At 35.9% G+C, this 20,779-nt stretch overlaps 1 protein-coding gene across 1 annotated transcript; it reads left to right on the top strand.

The window, feature by feature from the left end:
• Positions 1-7,098: 7,098 nt before the first annotated feature.
• On the top strand, positions 7,099-18,590 carry LOC110802274 (3beta-hydroxysteroid-dehydrogenase/decarboxylase). Its single transcript, XM_022007724.2, has 12 exons — positions 7,099-7,526; positions 10,449-10,538; positions 10,634-10,767; positions 10,859-11,029; positions 11,987-12,103; positions 12,198-12,277; positions 13,621-13,825; positions 15,814-15,931; positions 16,645-16,819; positions 17,368-17,512; positions 17,839-17,902; positions 18,000-18,590. The coding sequence occupies exons 1-12, from the start codon at positions 7,289-7,291 to the stop codon at positions 18,206-18,208; spliced, it is 1,746 nt and encodes a 581-aa protein (XP_021863416.2). The 5' UTR covers positions 7,099-7,288; the 3' UTR covers positions 18,209-18,590.
• The last annotated feature ends 2,189 nt before the right edge of the window (positions 18,591-20,779 follow it).

Raw genomic sequence — 20,779 nt, 5'->3', positions numbered from 1 at the left:
TTCCAGCAACTATTTAAGATTCTAAAACCTTTGTTTTAATTAGAAATAAATCGTTATTCATTAAATTGATAGTCTCAAATAGTCGACTCGAGTCCTAGTATAAAAAACATTGACTTTTGACCTTAAATCATTAAAAATCAACACTTTAAAGCTTTATAATAAATCTGAAAATTAAGATTGGTTCCCATAATTTAAATCATCATTAAATTATGTAAATCAATTGCCTATACAGTTGGGATTAAAACCCTAGTAATAAACAATTATAAAAACTATGTTTTGGTAATAAAAATTGACACTTTATTATTATATAAAATATGAAAATAATAACTCTTCTAATTAAAATTAACCTCATTAATTCAAATACGAAAAACATCATAATATGGTGTTCATAACCGTTCCCAACAATTCAAATAATCCAAAACAATAATAATAATTTAATAATTTAAAAAGGGAATTTGGAAAAGGTTAAAAGTATACGGAGTATGAACGATCAACAACAACAAAACACACACACAACACAATTGTGTTGCGTGTGGGCAGCGGCACAAGGCAGCACTCGTCAAAGGCAGGGGCGAGCCAAGCTCAAACCTTTTTCTGAAAACGAACTGAAGTAGGAGAAAAATGGCCAAACATAAGTTCGATGAAAGAAAGAGGAATTTAGGATTAGGGTTTTACTTTTAGGTTTAATGAATAATAGTGAGGGATTTTGAGGGTGAGAACTTATATTTATAGGCTTAGGAAACTCAAAGATGGGCTAGGGTTTAGGATTCCCTTTCGGGCTTCATTAAACATAAGATGGGCTTGCTTAGTTTGTTTGGACTTGAACTTGGAATTGGATTGTGCTAGATTAATTTAAAATCGTTTTACTTTTAAAACCCAATTAAATTCCCAATGAAATAATAAATTCGTTGAATAATTAATTAAAATAATAAATATTCTAATTAATTAAAAATACATTTAAATAATTTTTAAATGCGATTTAAATTCTAATAATCATAAAAATACTTTATAAATATAATAAAATATATTTATAAATACAGAAAAATACGAGGTATTACAAGTATGCCCAATAACTGCTTTTATAGCCTCCTTTTACGGTGCGACGTTTTGCTAGAATTAGAGCGAACTAATTCTCAAACGAGCAATCATAATTACTCATGTTATGAGGAATGGTTCTAATCACCATTAATGAGAACTGCTTATGACATGACTTTAATCTCTTAAAGGGTTCTCATGGTCAATCCGATACAAGATCCAATAAGTATCTATGCAAAATATATGACATCCAGTCAATCTAGTTCAAGAAACCGAACTACAAATCTACTTGCAATCTAATCTTCATTAGTCATTGGTCGTCCACCTTTCAATGACCTGGATTAAAGATCCTTTGTGACTTCAATATTCAAGTTCACTTATGGGTGTTTCCTTGTCGAAGAATCCATCTTGACATCCCATTTGAATGTTTTGAATCACTTGGACTTTTCATTTAATACTAAACCAAATTAAATGAATATGAAATAAGAAATTTCATAAATATGAAATAGTTAAACCAACTGTTTTAAACACAGATCTAACAGATGTTCTAAAACAAAACTTAGAAAATCAAAGCCATTCTCCAACATGCTTGATTCCCATGGTTGCTACTTGTGCGTTGTGCTTCACTTGTGGCAACGATTTAGTCAATGGATCCGCGACGTTGTCGTCAGTTTCAACCTTGCAAAACTCAATTTCTTTCCGTTCAACGATTTCTCGAAGTATGTGAAATTTCCGCAGTACGAGCTTGGACTTCTGGTGGCTCATAGACTCCTTTTCCTGGGCAATGGCTCCGCTATTGTCGCAATACAACGCCATTGGTCCTTTAATGGAGGGGACAACCCCAAGTTCTTCGATGAACTTCCGAATCCAAACAGCTTCCTTTGCTGCTTCTGAGGAAGCAATGTACTCGGCTTCAGTTGTAGAATCCGCAATATTGCTTTGCTTAGCACTTTTCCAGCTTACTGCTCCGCCATTAAGGCAGAACACAAACCCAGACTGCGATATGAAATCATCTATGTCGGTTTGAAAGCTTGCATCCGTATAGCCCTTAACGATCAACTCATCTGTACCACCATAGACCAGAAACCGATCCTTAGTACTTTTCAGGTACTTTAGGATATTCTTGGCAGCAGTCCAATGCGCCTTACCTGGTTCTGGCTGGTACCTGCTCGTTGCACTGAGTGCGAACGAAAAATCCGGCCTTGTACAAATCATAACATACATGATGGATCCAATAGCCGAAGCGTATGGAATTCCACTCCTCTTTCTACGCTCATCAGATGTCTTGGGACACTGAGTCTTGCTTAGATATATGCCATGTGTCATGGGTAGATGGCCTCTCTTGGCTTCCATCATATTGAACCTAGCTAGCACTTTGTCAATGTAAGTGCTATGGCTGTAATACCCCAAATTTTCGGTTATACCTAATAATAAAAAAAAAATTATTAGTATTTCAAAATGATTTAAAATAAAGATTTTAATAATTTTATTTAAGTAAATTATAAAACCGATTTTGAAATTATATTTATGTAGCTCGTTTTTTTTATATATGAAACTAAATCAGGAGTATTGAGTTTTCTAGTTTGTTGAAACCCTAATATGGACCTAAAGTATAAATAACCTATTAAATCCAAATTCATGGCCTACTCTAATTAGAGTTCTCAAAGTAATCCCTGGGTATCTCCCTTGCCGTCATCATCACCAACTCGTAATCACCATTTTCAACCTCTCTCGTTATGGATCGGTTCTGTTTCTGACTCCGTAGCACGCACCACTGCATCCACCGCCGTCACTATTACCTTCGTCTAAATCGAACCACCAGTTTATTAGTGAGCCGCCTCCTCTGTTCCTTTCTTTGTTTTTCTTTTACTCTACATTCTTTTCCTTTTATCTTCTTCGGTATGTAATGGGAATGTAGTTTTGTATGTTGCTTTTATGAAACAAAGAAAACAATTTTGAAGGCTCGATTGTTGTCTTCTAATCCTTTTCACTTACTCTTGGTATTGCTGTAGAATTAATAGAAGCTACTTCTTTTATTTTGGTTTGTTTTATTTTATTATCAAAGAAGCTGCAAAAGCTAATCTTTTAGAGAAATAAAATATTAGTTTCATCATTTGATAATAAAATAAAACAAACCAAAATAAAAGAAGTAGCTTCTATTAATTCTACAGCAATACCAAGAGTAAGTGAAAAGGATTAGAAGACAACAATCGAGCCTTCAAAACTGTTTTCTTTGTTTCATAAAAGCAACATACAAAACTACATTCCCATTACATACCGAAGAAGATAAAAGGAAAAGAATGTAGAGTAAAAGAAAAACAAAGAAAGGAACAGAGGAGGCGGCTCACTAATAAACTGGTATATTTGTTTTGGCCTTTTAGCCGTAACATGTTTTGAAAAAGTTATGTCATTAATTATATGGAGATTCATCATTCACAGCCTCATCTATGCTTCGTAGAATGATGCAATTCCTTTTCTTTTATTTGTTCGTAGATGGACGCTATATAGGAATCCACAAGGATACTGCTAGTTTTGGGATTTTAAGCGTTCAAGGTAATTTTCAATGTCCATCATCTTTAGGTCCCGTTAAGAAAAATATTTTGGATGTGTTTATGTGTTATTATGTGATAGGGAGTTTAAATGTTGTGTATACGAGATATACAATGTGAGTTTATGGAGGTATATGATAGTATATATAAAGTTATAAAGTTGTTTTGAAGTACTACACTTATTTCTTTTATAATAGTGAGTGTCCGATTTATATTTCTTTGAACTGTAATACATAGTATTGCGATTTTGGACATAGACTATGAATTCTTATAAATAGTAGTAATGGATTGATGGAGTATGCAAAATCTCTCCGATATGGGTTGAGTCAGTGGTATAAGTTATTGTAATGAAGGATAATGTTGGTTTATAATTGTGGTTATGATTATGGTTCTGGTTCCTTACGGCTAGTTGTATTGTTTTTGGATCCTTGAGTTGGTTGTCTATGTGTTGAACTTATTAAAATATTAATTACGAAAAGTGTAATCTCAGAGGGGAAAACCCGTAAGGGTTAGGAACAGGTTGCCCTTCTAGATGTTGTTCTATCGGTGCACTTTAGTGGAGACCCGGTAGGCTTCTAGTAGGTTTCTATTATTCTGCATTAAACTTTCTGCTTAGTCTTCCTCCTAATTCTATTGGTGCGCGGTCGCGGAGACCCATAGTCAATTAGTGAGGGGTGTGCACACTAGGGACATTCTGTACTCGTCTTATTTTGGCCATTCTCAAGGGTTACGCGCGACCCTTAGCGTTCTCTTTCCCTCACTTAATTAATATTGATCTTATGTGATAAGACTAATGATGGATTATTAAATTGATACTTGTTGTTTAATTATTTATTTTATATACTCAAAACGTTTTCAAACTAAAATTATTTATTTTACGGGATGGAGTTGGAATTACTCAGTTTATCTGATTTTGGGAGTTTGTCTCTCTTGTCTCTTTTCTATTTATTTTTGCAGGTTGGTAAAGGTACTTGGCTATGAGTGAGGAGACGCTTAGAATAACCACCTAGTCAAGAGACAATTTCTATTTCAGTCTAAGTTGGATTTGTTATTTATTTTACGGGATTTGGTTGTAATATTTTAGTGGCCACCTTTAGACCACTTAGTTAATTTTGACTTTAATGGTTTTAAATTGTTTTGTTGCTTTGCATTTATTTTCTAAGGAGAATAAATGTAGCAGTGACACTCCCAAGGTTTGGACGATGAATTTATGAAATAAAAACAGGGTTTTTGATTATATAAAAGGTCTAAATTTTTGATTATATGACTATATGTATACAATTCCATCTTTGTCTTTCTTCAATTTGAAGACCCATTTGCATCCGATAGGTGTAAACCCATCCGGCAAATCTACCAAATCCCAGACTTGATTTCCAGACATGGAGTCTATCTCAGATTTCATGGCCTCTAACCATTTAGTGGAGCTTGGGCTCGTCATAGCTTGCTTGTAAGTCATAGGTTCATCACTATCTAATATGAGAACATCTAAGTTTTCAGTCAAGAGGACGCCCGTCCATCTGTCCGGCTGAACCTTAGTTCTATGTGACCTACGAGGGGCAACAACGTCTTGAGGAACTGCTCCTACTGGCCCTTCTAAAGGCCTTGGAGGTTCTTCATCTTGAACTTCTTCTAAAGAGTTCTTGGTTCGTTGTTCTTCCCCAATCTCATCGAGGTTTATTATTCTCCCACTTGTCAATTTGGAAATATGATTTCTTTCCAAAAAGACACCGTCACGAGCAACGAATACTTTGTTCTCTGACTTGTTGTAGAAGTAATACCCCTTTGTTTCTTTTGGATACCCAACGAAGAAACATTTGTCAGATTTTGGTTTGAACTTGTCCGAAATTAATCGCTTGACATTTGCTTCGCAACCCCAAATCTTTTAGAAAAGACAACTTTGGAAGTTTCCCAGTCCATAATTCGTAGGGAGTCTTTTCAACAGCTTTTGACGGAGCACGATTCAGTGTGAGTACTGCTGTTTGCAACGCATATCCCCAAAATTGTAAAGGAAGTTCGGCTTGACCCATCATTGACCTGACCATATCGAGTAAGGTCCTGTTTCTCCGTTCCGACACTCCATTCCATTGAGGTGTCCCTAGAGCAGTCAATTCAGAAAGAATACCACATTCTTTTAGATGGTCATCAAACTCGCGGCTAAGATATTCACCTCCTCGATCTGATCTTAGAGCTTTGATTTTCTTGCCATGTTGATTCTCTACTTCATTTTGAAATTCTCGGAATTTTTCAAACGATTCATTCTTGTGTTTCATTAAGTAAATGTAGCCATATCTACTGAAATCGTCCGTAAACGTTATGAAATAGCTGAAATCACCTCTAGCTTTCGTACTCATAGGCCCACATACGTCCGTATGTAGTAGCCCTAGTAGTTCGCTTGCTCTTTCTCCTACTTTTGAGAAAGGTCGCTTTGTCATTTTGCCAAGTAAACAAGATTCACATTGATCAATCTTCTAGCACTATTGTGGGAAATCGCTCCAACATTTTATATGTTTACTTTTTTTTTTTTAACATTGGTACTACAATTTTGATTTTTCTTAATGTAAGGGCATGAGTAGTACATTGTTTCACTATTTAGATATTTGATTCATGTTGAGATCGATGATGTCTAATTTTACTTTAGATGAACTTTGTGAATAGTTTTTCTTGCCTATTGTTTGTGGTGATTAGTTGTAATACATAATTTTAATTTTGTTAATAATATACTCCTGCACATATCGTGTGCATATAAAACTAGTATAAATAGTGGCAAAACTAAAAATGTTACAATTTTTTTTAAAACGGATAAAGTTTTTATTTGCTAATGAAAATTAGTGGCTCAAGCCATTTCCAAAGAGGAAAAAAATATACTTTGACGTATATGAATTAGAACCAAACCATCAACTATTAGCCACTAAATACAAAAAGAAGAACACAAATACTACTCCTAATAAATCTGGCAAGTAATCGGAGCCGTTCCGAGTTAATCTCAGTGATTGGGAAATTTTTCCAATCAAATGGCATTTTCGTAAATAATTGATGATTTTATTACGAAAATGCCATTAAATGTGGGTGACATGTCATCAAATATGGGCAACATGTACGGTCATAATTGTATTTTCAAAATACATCAACAATTATATAATATACAGTCAACAGCTCGTAATATACAATAAACTTCTACTAATAATCAATCCACAACTATAAATATACAGTCAATCACTTACCATAAACAATATTGCATTTTAGTAATTCATCAATAATCATAAAATATACAGTCAACGATAAGTGGTATGCAATCAACACCGAGTAATATGCAATCAATAATTATAAATATACAGTCAACACCTAACAATATACCACCTATAGTTTTCAAGCAAAATATTTACAAAAAATGCCATTTGATTGGATTTTTTTTCTAATCACTGAGATTAACTCGGAATTTCTCGAAGTAATCGTCCTTTTTTGTCAGAAGAATTAACAAATATTTTTGCAGCATAGTGGTTACTGGTTATTAGAATTAAAAACGGTGGTGCCGCTGTCTTAATCCTCCCTCGTTCTCTCTCCTCCAGGTGGCTCCACCACTTCCCCCACCTAAATTACTACTTAATTTTCTCTCTCTCCTCATCAAATTGAATCTTCACGTTTCAGTTTTCCCCGCCATTCTTCTCTCTCCTCGCCATTTTCTCAGTGAGGAGCTACAGAGAGCCATGGAAGATCACACCCCGAAAAACCCTAGCACGACTTGCGTTGTCATCGGCGGCCAATCCTTCGTTGGCCGATTCCTTGTCTTCCGACTTTTGCAACTCGGTAATTGGATCGTCCGAATTGCCGATTCTTCGCCGAGTCTTCACATTGAGCAGAATTCTCTCCTTTCTGACGCTGTTTCTGATGGTCGTGCTTCGCATTTTCAAGTTGATGTGCGTGATCAGTCTCAGCTTGTTCGAGGTAATGCTTTTGATTATTTATTTATTTTTAGGGTTCTTTGAACTTCAACGTTGTTAATTCATTCGGTTTTATATTGTTTGTCTTGCAATTGATTGATTTTTTTCATCTATTTGTGTTGTTGCTGGAGAATTGTGTAATAGAAAGTGAATTTGAATGGCTTGGTTGAGATTGTTCTTCGTGAGATGTGTGATAGGGTAAGACATTATTAGAGCAATGCAATGTAGCTAAACGAATTATGTCGGTTTTATAAATTTATGCAGTAATTCTGATCATGACCTCCACATTTCGAGAGGTGATATCTTTTAAAGTGTTGAAATTTTGCAGCGAGTGTTTGGTGTTCTCATGTTAGGTTTATGTTTCTCTGTGAATATACACTCGTGCGGACTCTAGTTTCATCATTCTGCCTCTGAGGATCATGGCGTTAAGAGAACTTATGCCCATTGAGCTTAAACCTTTGGGTATTTGGACGAGTTCTTTCGAAGAGATTGGGTCTATCTTTCAACTTCCTCGCATAGTTGGAGTAGAAGAAATAGTAATGGCTTTAATGAGACTTTGTTAACAAGTGAAATGTGGATGATGTACAAATAAGAGGCTATGATGAGATTATATTTATATAATAGGATTTGGGAAGGTGGTATTATTATGTTTCAGATCTCCAAAGAGGCAAGAGTCGAGTCCTTCGTTTGTCTTCATTTTATCAGATTTTAGGCTAGAATTTTTTTTGTCACAATGAGCTTTGTGATGATATCCTTTTTGTGATGTAGAGACAATTGAGGTTGTTCATCTTGATGTTATTTCATATTATTTTCTTTTGCTTAAAAAGAGAGATGGTGTGATCACATCCCAACTGCTTCCCGATTTCACATATTGGGATATTCTGGGCCAAAGTATGCAGATTGGCAGAAAGGTTTGACATTTTAATCAAAAGTAATGCGGTTAATTGCAGGCCTGGAGGCTGAAATGCTGAAAATAGATTTTTGCGCATTGTGTAGATTTTTCCTCCCTGAATCACACTCAAGTGGCTACTCTGTTAGTGGCTTAGTGCATGATGAATTAGCTTAATATATGCAGATTAGGTGGTTAATGATTCAGGGAGGAAAAAAGAAAGAATTGGTTGATGTGCTATGTTGCTCTAGGAGCATTTGGAGATCAAATAGATTTTTTACTTGCATTTCCTACCGGCTTATTGCTGTAAATGAATATTTTAATATTACGGGGTAGATTTCTATGTACGGGATTATCCAGCACTTTACAAACACTGATACTTTTGTGTCACTTGTAAGGATTTCCTATCCTTGCCCATAATCTTGTTTTTCCAGAGAATCTGTTCAATAAAAATTTGAATTGTAATTCCGAAAAAGGAGCTGCTGAAATTTCCAGTTTTAGAAAGTAGAAAGAGAGAAAGCCACCCTTTTTTCATTCTTGTGTTGTAGATGTAGTAAAATAGCATCAAGCATAAGCACTGAGAAGTAGGGCATAGCTTTGAGATGTTGGATGCAGCCTTTCAAAAACTACTTAATTAGTGAGTCTGAATGAGCGTGTAGTAGAACTGGCAAGTTTTTTTTTTCAAAATGCATTAAAGTAGAGAAATCCACCATAAGTTCGAGTAAATTAGATGGAAAATAAGTGTAGGATAAGCTTGGAGTTGCTGAGGGCCTGATGCCAAGGCTTCGGTACATAATAAAGTTAAATGATAAGATACTTAAAAGTAAAATTAGAAAATGGCTTCTATAAAAGGGGGAGGATAATATTAGATTGGATGGTAGATGTAATAATGTATTATGTATAATGACTAATCAACACATTGATGTTTTGAGATAACTAAAATGGTTCACACTTCAGAAGGAAAGTCAGTGTTCTGTTTTGGTTTAGCTTAAGTAAAGTAAAAGATGGAAGGATGCTACTCTTAAAATTTAAGAGAACTGGAGAAGATCATGGAAGGAATCGAAGGATACATTGTTTTATTACTCTATTTTATGGGGGGTGGGAAGGGTGGTGCCCTGGGGTTAACCATGAAGAAATAGCTTAACTGTGAAATGGAAGCATTCTGTAATAGCAGGTGTCTATCCTCATAGATCTATCTTTCAATGTTCCTTCAGTTGTCATGCTTGAGATCTACTTTTCTTTGTTTTAAGCTATGGTCATGAAGGTTTTATTCTTGGCTTTTGTTTGTGTTTAAATTCATAATAGGGGAAGAGGATTCTGATGGCTGGAAACCTTGATGATTGCTGAACCTCTGCAATATAAGTTTATAATACATAATTTTTCCCAGCTTTTGTTTAAAATGATTGGATTAATTTAGAAAGGTTACTAGCATCATTTAAACCCTTTGCATGATTAATTTTTTTGGGTTAAATATTCTGTTTCCCACAGCAAGAGATCCCTCCCCCCCCCCCCCCCCCCCTCCCTCTCTTTCTGTTTACTTATCTTATCTGAGTACAGACTTTTCTTACGGGATTTGCTGAAAAGATTTGGCTTTGTAGTCATCCAAAAGTCTGAGCTTACAAAATTTAATCATGCATCCATCCCTAATGTTGTCTGACAATATGATCTCTCTTGAGCTATGAATTGGGCTTGTGGTCACACTTTTTAGCTGATTAGCACATCAGGATTCTTTCATGTGCAGAAATCCATAGCAAACAGTCCTATGAAGTACCCTAGTTGACTTTACGCTATATCATCACTTACACATGTTAATTGTGCTCATTATGGACTCCTGCTGAGCCGGCACTAGTGAAACTGCTTTTCAGTATTGCTTTTTGCTAGTACAAGTCTTCAAATGAAAAGTTGATCTCATTATTTGTTTACCTGTATACGTCATTCTTTGCTATCACTATCTTACAGTGTTTTCTTCTAGTTTGCATATACCTTCAGCAGATTGAAATTCGATGACTGAGTAGCTCTTACATTGTTCAACTGCAGCTGTTGATGGTTCATCTGTTGTTTTCGTTGCTGAAACCATTGGTGCATCTCAATGTAATCTTTACGAAAGCTACAAGTTCGTCGTTCAAGGTAATTTCTTTTCGAGTAGAAATGCTGAATTCAGGTTGAGTTTATGATTGTTGTAGAATTACTACAATACACATTATCTCTATGTTGTCCATTAGGTGCCAAGAATGTCATCAATGCTTGCGGAGAGTGTAAAGTTAAACGACTTATATACAACAGTTTTGCGGATGTCGTTTTTGATGGTTCCCATCATATTAGAAAAGGGGATGAATCTATGCCCTATCCATGGAAAGTATGTATTGTTTGGATGAATTTTCTTTCTTATTCTTTGTCCACATTGTTTGAAGCATATGGGGTTTTAATTGACTTTGTATCTGATACAGTACACAGACATGTTAACAGAGATGAAGGCTCAAGCAGAAGCACTTGTTTTGAACGCAAACAATCACGATGGTCTAATGACATGTGTTCTGCGTCCCAGCAATGTCTTTGGACCATCAGATACACATCTTGTGCATGGTATTGTGAATCAAGCAAATTCTTTTTGGGCAAAGGTCTGGTAATTATTCATGTCTGATCTCTTCTCCCTGATATCATCCTTATTTAAACACTTGTCCGGGAAGATCAAGTGAAGAGTTTGAGAACTATAGTTGATTGCTACTTAGTTTTGTATAATCTGCAATATCATGTCATTTTGCAGATTTCCAGAACTTCTCAGCGGAAGTTGTTATTCTTTTTGTGCATTCTGGCAAGCTAAAATGCAAAGAAATATAAAATATCCCAGAAATATTTCTAGGACCAGCAAAAGGTGTCATTTGGACAAAAGGGAGGGCCCCTCAAAGCATGCATGGGTATCCTTTTTTTCTGGGGGGTGGGGGTGGATGGTGAGGAAATAAAATGCATGCATCCCTTTCCATCTTCCAAATTGGAAAATAAAAAGAGAAAACAAAGTTTTTTGGGTAAATAATTTAAAACAAAGTTGTCTGTGCAACTGGCTAAAACAGGCAAACAGCTTTGTTTTTGCAGATGTATGGTTTAATTAATCTTAGATTGAGAAATCAATCATGATTCATGAAGGTATGTGGGATCAGTGCTCTATGTCACAGGGTTATATTCTTGTGGCCGTGGCAGGAGAGAGAGAGGAGATATAGAGTGACTGACAGATGACATAGAATACAAAGGCTGGAGTAGACCTAGAAGAGGGGAGTGGGGTAGGTGGGAAACGGGCTAGACTATGATTTTGGAAATTGCTGTTTGCCTGTTTATAGTTTTTCCATTTCCATTCCCATGCGATGTAGTTGTCTTTGGTTAAGGATTCAGTACAACTATAGTTGCCATAGGCCCATAGCTTCTTCATATTTTGTATTCTATGCAATGATCTTTCACTTGTTTTTCTCCTCCATTTTGTAGTTTTCCTTTAAAATGATGTGTGTTGTGCATCTAAGTCAATGAAATTTTATTTTCTTTGTTTTAAATTATTTCCTTCTCATGGACATATCTCCAATTGCCAGTTTGTTTTAGGCAGTGGTGACAATCTGTCTGACTTCACCTATGTTGAGAATGTGGCTCATGCTCATATCTGTGCTGCAGAAGCTCTTATTTCTCAAAATGTTTCTGTAGCTGGCAAGGTAATATGATGTCTTGAATGTTTTTGCAATCTTGCTTAGTGCATTTTTTATTTGGCCTTGATGTTGAAAATTTGCTCCATGATTTCATATTTAGGCATTTTTTATCACAAATCTTGAGCCAAGGAACTATTGGGAGTTTTTGTCTCGGTTATATGAAGGCTTGGGATATCAAAGGTGTGTTGAAGGAATTGCCTTTCTTTTTTGTCCTGAAAATGCTTCCTTTCTTGCTTAGCTAGTTACACGTATAATTTTTCTAGGGAGAATGAGTAGAGATCTTGGCACATTTTAGCTTTCTCCTCGCTGTTTCTTCACAGGCATGGAAGTGCTGCATGATCTTTACATGGTGATTTGAGTCAATTGGTTAAAAATCTCGTCTCTTACTTCTTTTGCATGGAAATTTCACAAATATCATGGTCCCCACTTTGGAAGTGTACCATTTTGGGAACTTTAGTGAACTTATTGGAAACGTCTTGTGTAGGACTACCGTTGGTTTTTACTGTATCTCTCCTGTTAACAGTGAAATAATGTACTAACCTTAAATTTCTATCCTATAGTTATGTGCTGTGTATAACTGGCTAATTTCTAGCAACTGTTTGGGTATCCCCCTTTCCCAAGTTGCCATGTTTGGTTTCTGTTTCAGTGCTTTAGTCTCCCGTACTTTAGAGCAAGAATTATTTATTGGTTTTGAAGTGCGTCTGATATGGCTTCTTCTAGAAAGTTATCCATTGCTGGTTAAATACAAAGTCTCATCCCGTACAGTTTGTATCTATCAGTGGATATTTTTGTTTCTTGTCCTTCAAATAAAAATAAATAAATTATGGCCATATGCGCGTGCAAGTATTGGACTACTTTTGGTTGGAGTTAAGAGTTTGAGCTGCATAGGGTGTCGAAGCTCCATTGAACTGCTGACATGGCAATGTGATTAAAGTGTGTTTGCTCAAATTTGTGACATGCATCAGATAACCTAGTTTAGGTTTCAATGATAGAGTGTGCTCTTTATATCCTTTCTCACATCCCTACACTTGCTTCGTATCCCACCTCTAAAACTTTCTTGACTAGCATGTCAGACGGAGATTAGAAGATATTCCAGTAAGGAAAGTAGAGGGTTGGATCAAGGGGTCCCAGAAGAAGCTGAGGGAGACTGAAGTCCACTTGGATGGGAGGAGTTAAAAATGATATGAGAAATCGGGTTTACAGGAGCATATAACATTGATAGAAGGGAATGGAGGGAGAGGATCATGGATTCATGGTTGACGATCACAGGAGATAAGATCTTGGTTCATATAGCAGACCCTATCATTGGGATTAAGCCTTCGAATATTGTTGTTGTTGCTTGCAATGCCCCATAATGTATGGAGTTCATTATTTTGAATTGTTTTACTTTCCGAGTACTACTTGTAATTTTACTTGTTCCGTGATTAGACTACTGCTTATGTTTTTCTTTGTTATGATCTTCATAATTTTTCCATTGCTGACCCTGACTATGTAACTTCATTGTTGCATAATTACATATGTAGGCCAAGTATTCGAGTTCCTCCCAAAGTTGTCAATTTCGTGCTTCCGTTGATGAGGTGGACACGTTACAAATTGGAATCTGAAACTGAAGTCAAAGGCCTATTAGTGTCAGCTCAGTTTGTTATTGAATCATCACTGTTTACCAGAACTTTCAACTGCTCTGCAGCTGCAGAGCACATCAAATACTCACCTGTTATTCCTTTAGAAGTAAGTTTGATCATTTTGCCAACTTGTCCAACGACTGGTTGTTGCTTTATCCTGTTTCTTTCGTGCCTCTGTTTATGTGGTTTCCTTGGTTACTTTTATGATCTGTCAGGAAGAAATCCGATTCGGCTAGTGTCAGTAAAGACAAAATGTGGTTTATATACCCGTGTGCACCCTATTTTTAAATGAACATATCGTAGAAATTCAAAAGAACATATAGTAAATGAACTTATAGTTCAAATTCTTGAAATCTTTCTCCATGTTCATTAGGTGCTCAATGAATGTTCGTTGGGGTGCACAAGTGAGCACTGATCACCCGGCTGTATAATCCAAATTGCGCAGAAAAGATACACCTCATGTTGGATCTTTAAGGCCTGTGATTTATGTTATATAGAGTAAAATGTTACTTGTGGTTTGCAGTTTACACGTTAGATATGCCTGATCTAGTGATCTGTTTTCTGTCATCTGTATTTATTTTTTTGCGATAATATCCTAAGTTTTGCTGCTTTACCAAATTATTTATTCATCAAGGGTTACTGGGTCAGGTCTATGTTGGACACCTGATACTGGAAAGTTGACTTGTTGTACAGCTAGATTTTCTGGAGATCTCCTTCCTTTCCTTCCTCGTCCATGCATTTTAAGGGAAAGTATGTTTGTAGTCAAAAGTTGTTTTTCAAATTAATTTTTAATTGAAGGAAATGTGACAATATTTTCCGGACCTTTCCAAGTAGTTTATGTGACTATTATTTCTGAATTGTGGGAATACAATAGTAAATAGCAACTCTGTTGACTTGAATGTTATGGTTTCTACTCTATAGAATTTGATCAGTTCATAACAAAGTAATTAACTCCTCTTTAAAGAACTGTTACAGGCCTTACAGCCCATCACTGGGTTATATACTTATATAAGTTAGAAATTTCTTGCTGTTAGCAAAGAACCTGTTCTTGTTTGTGGTGTTAGGATTGTCCGTCCCGGATCGCCAAACAGACGTGACTCGGATGACTGGCGGTCACGACCCAAATTGCTGAGGGTGACGACCCTCTTTTCAGGCTATATTTGATTTTTGTTTTTTGCCATTTTATGGTTGAAGATCTGTTGAAGACGACTTGAAGCTTGTTGAAGAGAGGAGAGAGTAGAGGGGAGAGAGAAAATGAATTAGAAGTAGTAAAGTGTTGGACAACTGGACCCATTATCTTTTTTCTTTTGAAACAATTTGTTTCAGCACCGATAAATGGAGAAGTAGCAGTGTATAGTAGTACAGTAGTTTAGGAGTATTAATACTCCGAATAACTTATTTGGGCTTCTCACGACCCAAATCATAACAGACTTTTTTTAAAGTCCCACCCCGTTCCTTGTAACCTTGGTTTGAGAAGGAATTTACATCTAAGAGTGCAGGTTTGATGACCCACTGAATTGAAGGAAACTATCAGTTTTCATCATTTTGCGAAATTCCTGATTTTTGTTGTCCCTTTTTCCCTTTTGTATTGCATTTTTTTGAACAATTTGATGGTTATGAAACTATATAAACGGATTTGACATAGGTTTAATAAATAAATTGAACTTGTACTTTTTTCCTTAACCAGCCACACACCTCAAAAAAAGAGGGGAAAATAACAAGGAAAGGAAAACAGGACAGAGTGGGGAGTTTTTTCCTAGGTAGCCAAGAAGATAAGAAAGGATAAGGTGTCAAAAAATATATTACTAAACTATGGCCAATTTTGAATGAATTAGAAACATATTTCTACTTCTCATGAAGGAATGAGTGAAGATGTGACTGTACATCTTTCTTTTAGTTAGTTTTGTAAACCTCTAGCTCTGCCCATCATGACACTAACTTGACCAAGCATTCTAAAACTTCAGATGACATCTTTTGTTTGTGGCTCTTTTTTTAGTAGCTATTAGTTCATCTTTTGAATCTCCTTTTCTTATTCTGAAGAATTTATAACGATGGATTTTGAATTTGTTTTACCATGTGTGTTGCTGGTTGCAGGAAGGTATTGCTTTGACTGTCAAGTCATTTTCTCATTTGGCTAAAAGCTCGATACCCTCTAAAGAACATCTGTTTAGGGATTTTTCAAAAGCAGAAGAGATTCTGGGATATGGGAAAGGTTGTTACTTCCTCTGATGGTTCTCTCATTTTCAGAATTCCTTTTAGTACAATGTTCACTGAAAACATGCGCAATTATTGTCATTCAATCATCATGCCTTCAAGTATATGTTGAATTCTTAAGCTCTCTAGTGATTACTTGAATAAAATAAGTCCAGCTCACCATTCTTTTCTTCGAGCATGGTCTAGGGAGGTGTCTCAAGTATTTGCTGCATCAGTACCTTTTTATGTTAAGCTACTTGAGCTCATGTCTTTCAATTCTCCAAGTTATAATGGGGCAATCTTATTGTTGCTTCCAGCCTTGGTATGCATGCATTGACTTACAATTTCAACTCCAAAAGGTTGATGCCAACCTACATATTCAGCTGTGACATTGTATGGTAACTAGTTTGGCATGAATGTAGCAAACAATTCCTCTTTTGCAGCAAATATTTTCTCGGATGACTATATTTGAAACGGAAATTCCATACGTCTTATGGAGAAGATGCTTCTTGTTTTTTGCTGCTCGTCTTTCCAAGTTTCTTTTTGATATGCGTTCATGATTCATTTTGTGGCTGCGTGGCTGGAAGGACATGGTTGTTTTTATTTTATTTTTATCCCTCCTTTTGTACATGTGATTCCACTATGATGTCCAGAGGGTGGTATTCTTATATTTCTTGTCATTCTTCTCTACAACTCTGATGATACTTGGCTGATAAAATTCTGTTCGTGTAGTTGCTGACATATTGCTCTGGAGGGACGAGATGGAAACATTTACCTGTTTTCTTATTACGTGTGGTTTGTTCTACTGGTTTTTTCTTAGTGGACGGACATTCATCTCATCTACTGCATGGCTCCTGTTGCTGGCCACATTTGCTCTCATTTTAAATAGCATTCTTCCAGTTAACATGTAAGTATCGACATGTTGCAATCTCTTGCAGTTCTGTGCTCGAGATATGATACCTATGGAGTCGTTTATTTCTGCAACATCTTTGTAACCTTGAAGTTTCTCTCCGTTCATATGCAGTTTTTTGGTTGATTATCCATGTTCTATTATAAAACTTATTTTCCTATATAATCTGAGAATATGTCACTCCGAAGTGGGTAGAAAATTATTGGAGTGTAATTATTAACCCCATATGAACTTATAATTTATTTGCCCATGTTGTCTAATTTCAAACATTACGGAGCGTAGTTGGTGAGTAGAATTTGACCAACAGTGTAAAGTAGGGGGATGAAGAAAGTTGTTTGGATAAATATACAATTGTTAATCATTAAGGACAGTGTAATGAGGTATAAGCCATTCCTTTTTCCCACTGGCCTAATGCCACATATGCATAGTGGATTTCATATTTTCCTAAGAAACTTTGGCTGTTGCAATTTTACGTGGTTTTTTTTTTCAAGCAATTATCATAAAGAACACTTACTCAAATGCTTTTGTAACATATTTGGCTACAGCTTCCAGAAGATAGCTTTTCCTCGTTTAGCGATCTCAGAGCCAACAGTGAGAAGTATGCTTGACAATGTAGCATTTGTCTGGAATGAAGGGGTTCAATTTGCTAAAACGTTGGCACAAGGAGATGATTGGAGCTTATTCTTAAAGGTACCAAATTATAACTTATAGTGGTTCTTCTAATCTGACTGTACCACAATCCTTTATCTGCAATCATTTTTGTTTCTATAGCTCTGGGTTATGATTGTATGACGTATGTAAGATGTGCAAACTTGAACACTGTAGCTGTACTGTTTCGATGTGCATCTGCATGCTAGCACAAAATTGTTACTTCTGTTTGTTTGGTGGTATCTGGGATGAACGGAAATAAAGTTGCTAGACCTCTTTTACTGGATTGTGTAATGCAAGATTATATGAGTGTTGATGCTGTTTCTTTATCTCGGATTTCTCATGTTTTCACTTGTTTACAACTGCAGACAGCAATTCTTCTGTGCCTTGTTAAGTGGATCTCTCTTTCACCGACCTTGTTATTAGGAGCAGGCAAGTTATCTTTTATAACTAGTCATATATACTCACATAGTCACATGTAGGGTATCTGATTCCCTTTTTATTTAACTTTTGACTTGGATGAATGCAGTGCTGGTGTTTGCATTCACATCATTCTTTATCTATGAGCAATATGAAGATGAACTTGATCGACTTTTTAGCGTGGTTGCTATTGTTGCAAAGAGTTTATTGACATTGTTGCTAAGAAGTCTTCCACCATCCATTACCTCATTCTTTTCTGCTGCTGATGATTCGGGTGAAGTACAGACACGACTTGCTGTAAATGTGGGATTCCTTTGAACCCTTGTGTTCGCTTACTATATGATCTGCCGATATTTGATCATCAGAAGAGGCAAAGCTACGATAATCATGATAGCCAACCAGGTTTTCTCCAAACTTGACTTTGAGCAGTTGATAGCGCGTGTTTGAAGGATGTCTCTGATTTGGCAGCCATTACAAATACTTTCACTCCACTTTCAGTGTGGTTATACATAAATAAGTCTAATTTGGGTGATGTATCCTTGTTGATCGACAAAATTGTGTGTATTAATTAGATGGTGTATAGCAGTGGTTTGTGCCATCTGATTAACAGATTAAGATTGAGAACTGTTTAGATTACTGTGGATTGTTTGTTGTATAATGCACTACTATATTGGAAGAAACTGAGAACTTTGTACAGTGATCAGCAGGCGTTTCTTTTTCTTTTTCTTTTTATTATTTCGTCGTGCTCTTTAAATGTGCGTGTGTGGGAGACTTTCGATATCAATTCTTGGCAGAGGACACAAGTTGGTATCGAGAAACAAAACACAAGTCTTTGATTCTCAAATCTTTATTGTGCGTGGATTCAGAACCGATCGGACCTGAAATTCTATTTTCATGTACCTGGACAAGACTGGTACTTCCTTCATTCTTTAAATATTACACCATGTTTAAAATAATATTGACTCTTAATCTCTCGAAAATTACATAAAGTTGATATTTAGAAAGTATGTATCGATACGAATCTAAAAAGATTCTACATTATTACATATTTTCTTACGTATCTATTACAAAAAAATGGTCAAAGTTCAACGTGAATTGTGTAAAAATCAAAGTGGTGTGATATTTGTGAAACGGAGGAAGAAAAAAAATTCCGGCCCATACTTTTAGCATATTTTTAGCACAATAAAGACTTTGGAAACAAAGACCGTTCATACTTTTAGCATGTTTTTTCCACAATCTTATTATTAACACACTCCATATATTTCAACACCAATGCAAACTCAATGATTTAGAAAACTTATCCAATTTCAATAGGTAAACTAAAAAATTGTAATACATCAACAATAAAATAGTTAAAAAATAACTAGGTCTTTATACAATTTTCCTTTTTTGAACTGAATTTTAAAAAATAGGAGGTTGGAGAAAAATCACCTGCTTTGATTATGTTCTTGACGGATCGTAGTTATAGTTAGTCTAGTCAATTTTGCACATCTTGGTTATAGTTAGTCTAGTCAATATTGCAAATAGATAAGGAGTATTAAAAATAGACACGCTTTTGCTTGTTTCCTCTAAAGTTGACTAAACTTTTGAGAAATGACAAATATTAAAAATTGGATGTCAAACAATGTTGTTCACTTGTAGGCCATTGGCTGAGTGATGTCAAATTTAAAAAATTGGGTGTATCTAAGTACAAGCTTTAATGAACATTGTCTTATCAGTATAAGATTACCGTCACCCTTTATAATTGGCGCAAGAGTGCAACATCTCTGAGGAGTAAGTGACTATGTGCAAGGGCCTAAAAAAATACTCTCGATGACTTATACGAGAAACGAAAGCTTACTGGTATATGCGTTCTAGGGTGGCTGATATCAAGGATGGGGATCGAAATACAAATATTTTCATCATAAGACATCTCAGAGAAAACAGAGAAATGAGATTAAAGGTGCTTTTAATCGTGGCGGTGGAGGATGGAGGAGGAGGATATTGAAGATGTAGTACAAAAAATTTATGCAGCGTTGTTTACTTCTTCTCTTCCTTCCACGACCGCGTGTGAGGAAGTTCTTGAGGCCATGGGTCCCAGAATCTCTGCTGAAGATAATAATCTCCTCTTATGACCCATCACGAAAGATGAGATTTTTGCGTCTTTGAGTCAAATGCAAACTTGCAAGGTTCTCGGTCCTGATGGTATGCACACTATCTTTTATAACTTTTTTGGCATATTGGGGAGATGATGTTTCGAGTTATATGTGTGGTATATTACAAGGTATTTTCTCTCAGAAAAATATTAACAACACGAATGTTGCTTTAATTCTGAAGGTCAAACATCTGAATTCTATTTCTGCGTTCCGACCTATTGCTCCGTGTAATGTTTTGTATATGATTGCGTCGAAAGCTATTGTTATGAGATTAAAATCTATTCTTCCTGCATTATTTCGGAGAACCAAAGTGCCTTTGTTCCCGGGATGTTGATCACGGATAATGCGTTAATTGCATTAGATTTGTTCCACACTATGAAGAAACGAAGTAAGGGAGGAAAATGCATGATTGCGTTGAAACTAGACATGATCAAGGCATATGACAAAGTGGAATGATCCTTCCCAGAGAGTCTCTTGCTCAAACTTGGGTTTTTCGAGAGTTGGGTAAACGTGATTATTGAAGGAAATAATGCCCTTGGTCCAAGTATGCATTCTATGTTAAGTCTAATAAATACGGTTCAGTATTAATTAACAAGTTAATAATTCAGTGAGATCAAGTGAGCTGAATGCCTAGCTAGAGGCCGCTTCAGTTCAAGTGGAATTAATGATATTAATCCACAGCTTACTCTTGACTAAACCCGTAGGGTCACACAAATAGTACGTAAACGGATCAAGTATTTAATGGCATTAAATA

The sequence above is a fragment of the Spinacia oleracea genome, chromosome 3 (genome assembly GCF_020520425.1).
Source record: "Spinacia oleracea cultivar Varoflay chromosome 3, BTI_SOV_V1, whole genome shotgun sequence".
Classification (NCBI taxonomy): Eukaryota; Viridiplantae; Streptophyta; class Magnoliopsida; order Caryophyllales; family Amaranthaceae; genus Spinacia; species Spinacia oleracea.
This window is presented reverse-complemented; position numbering and strand designations above follow the sequence as displayed.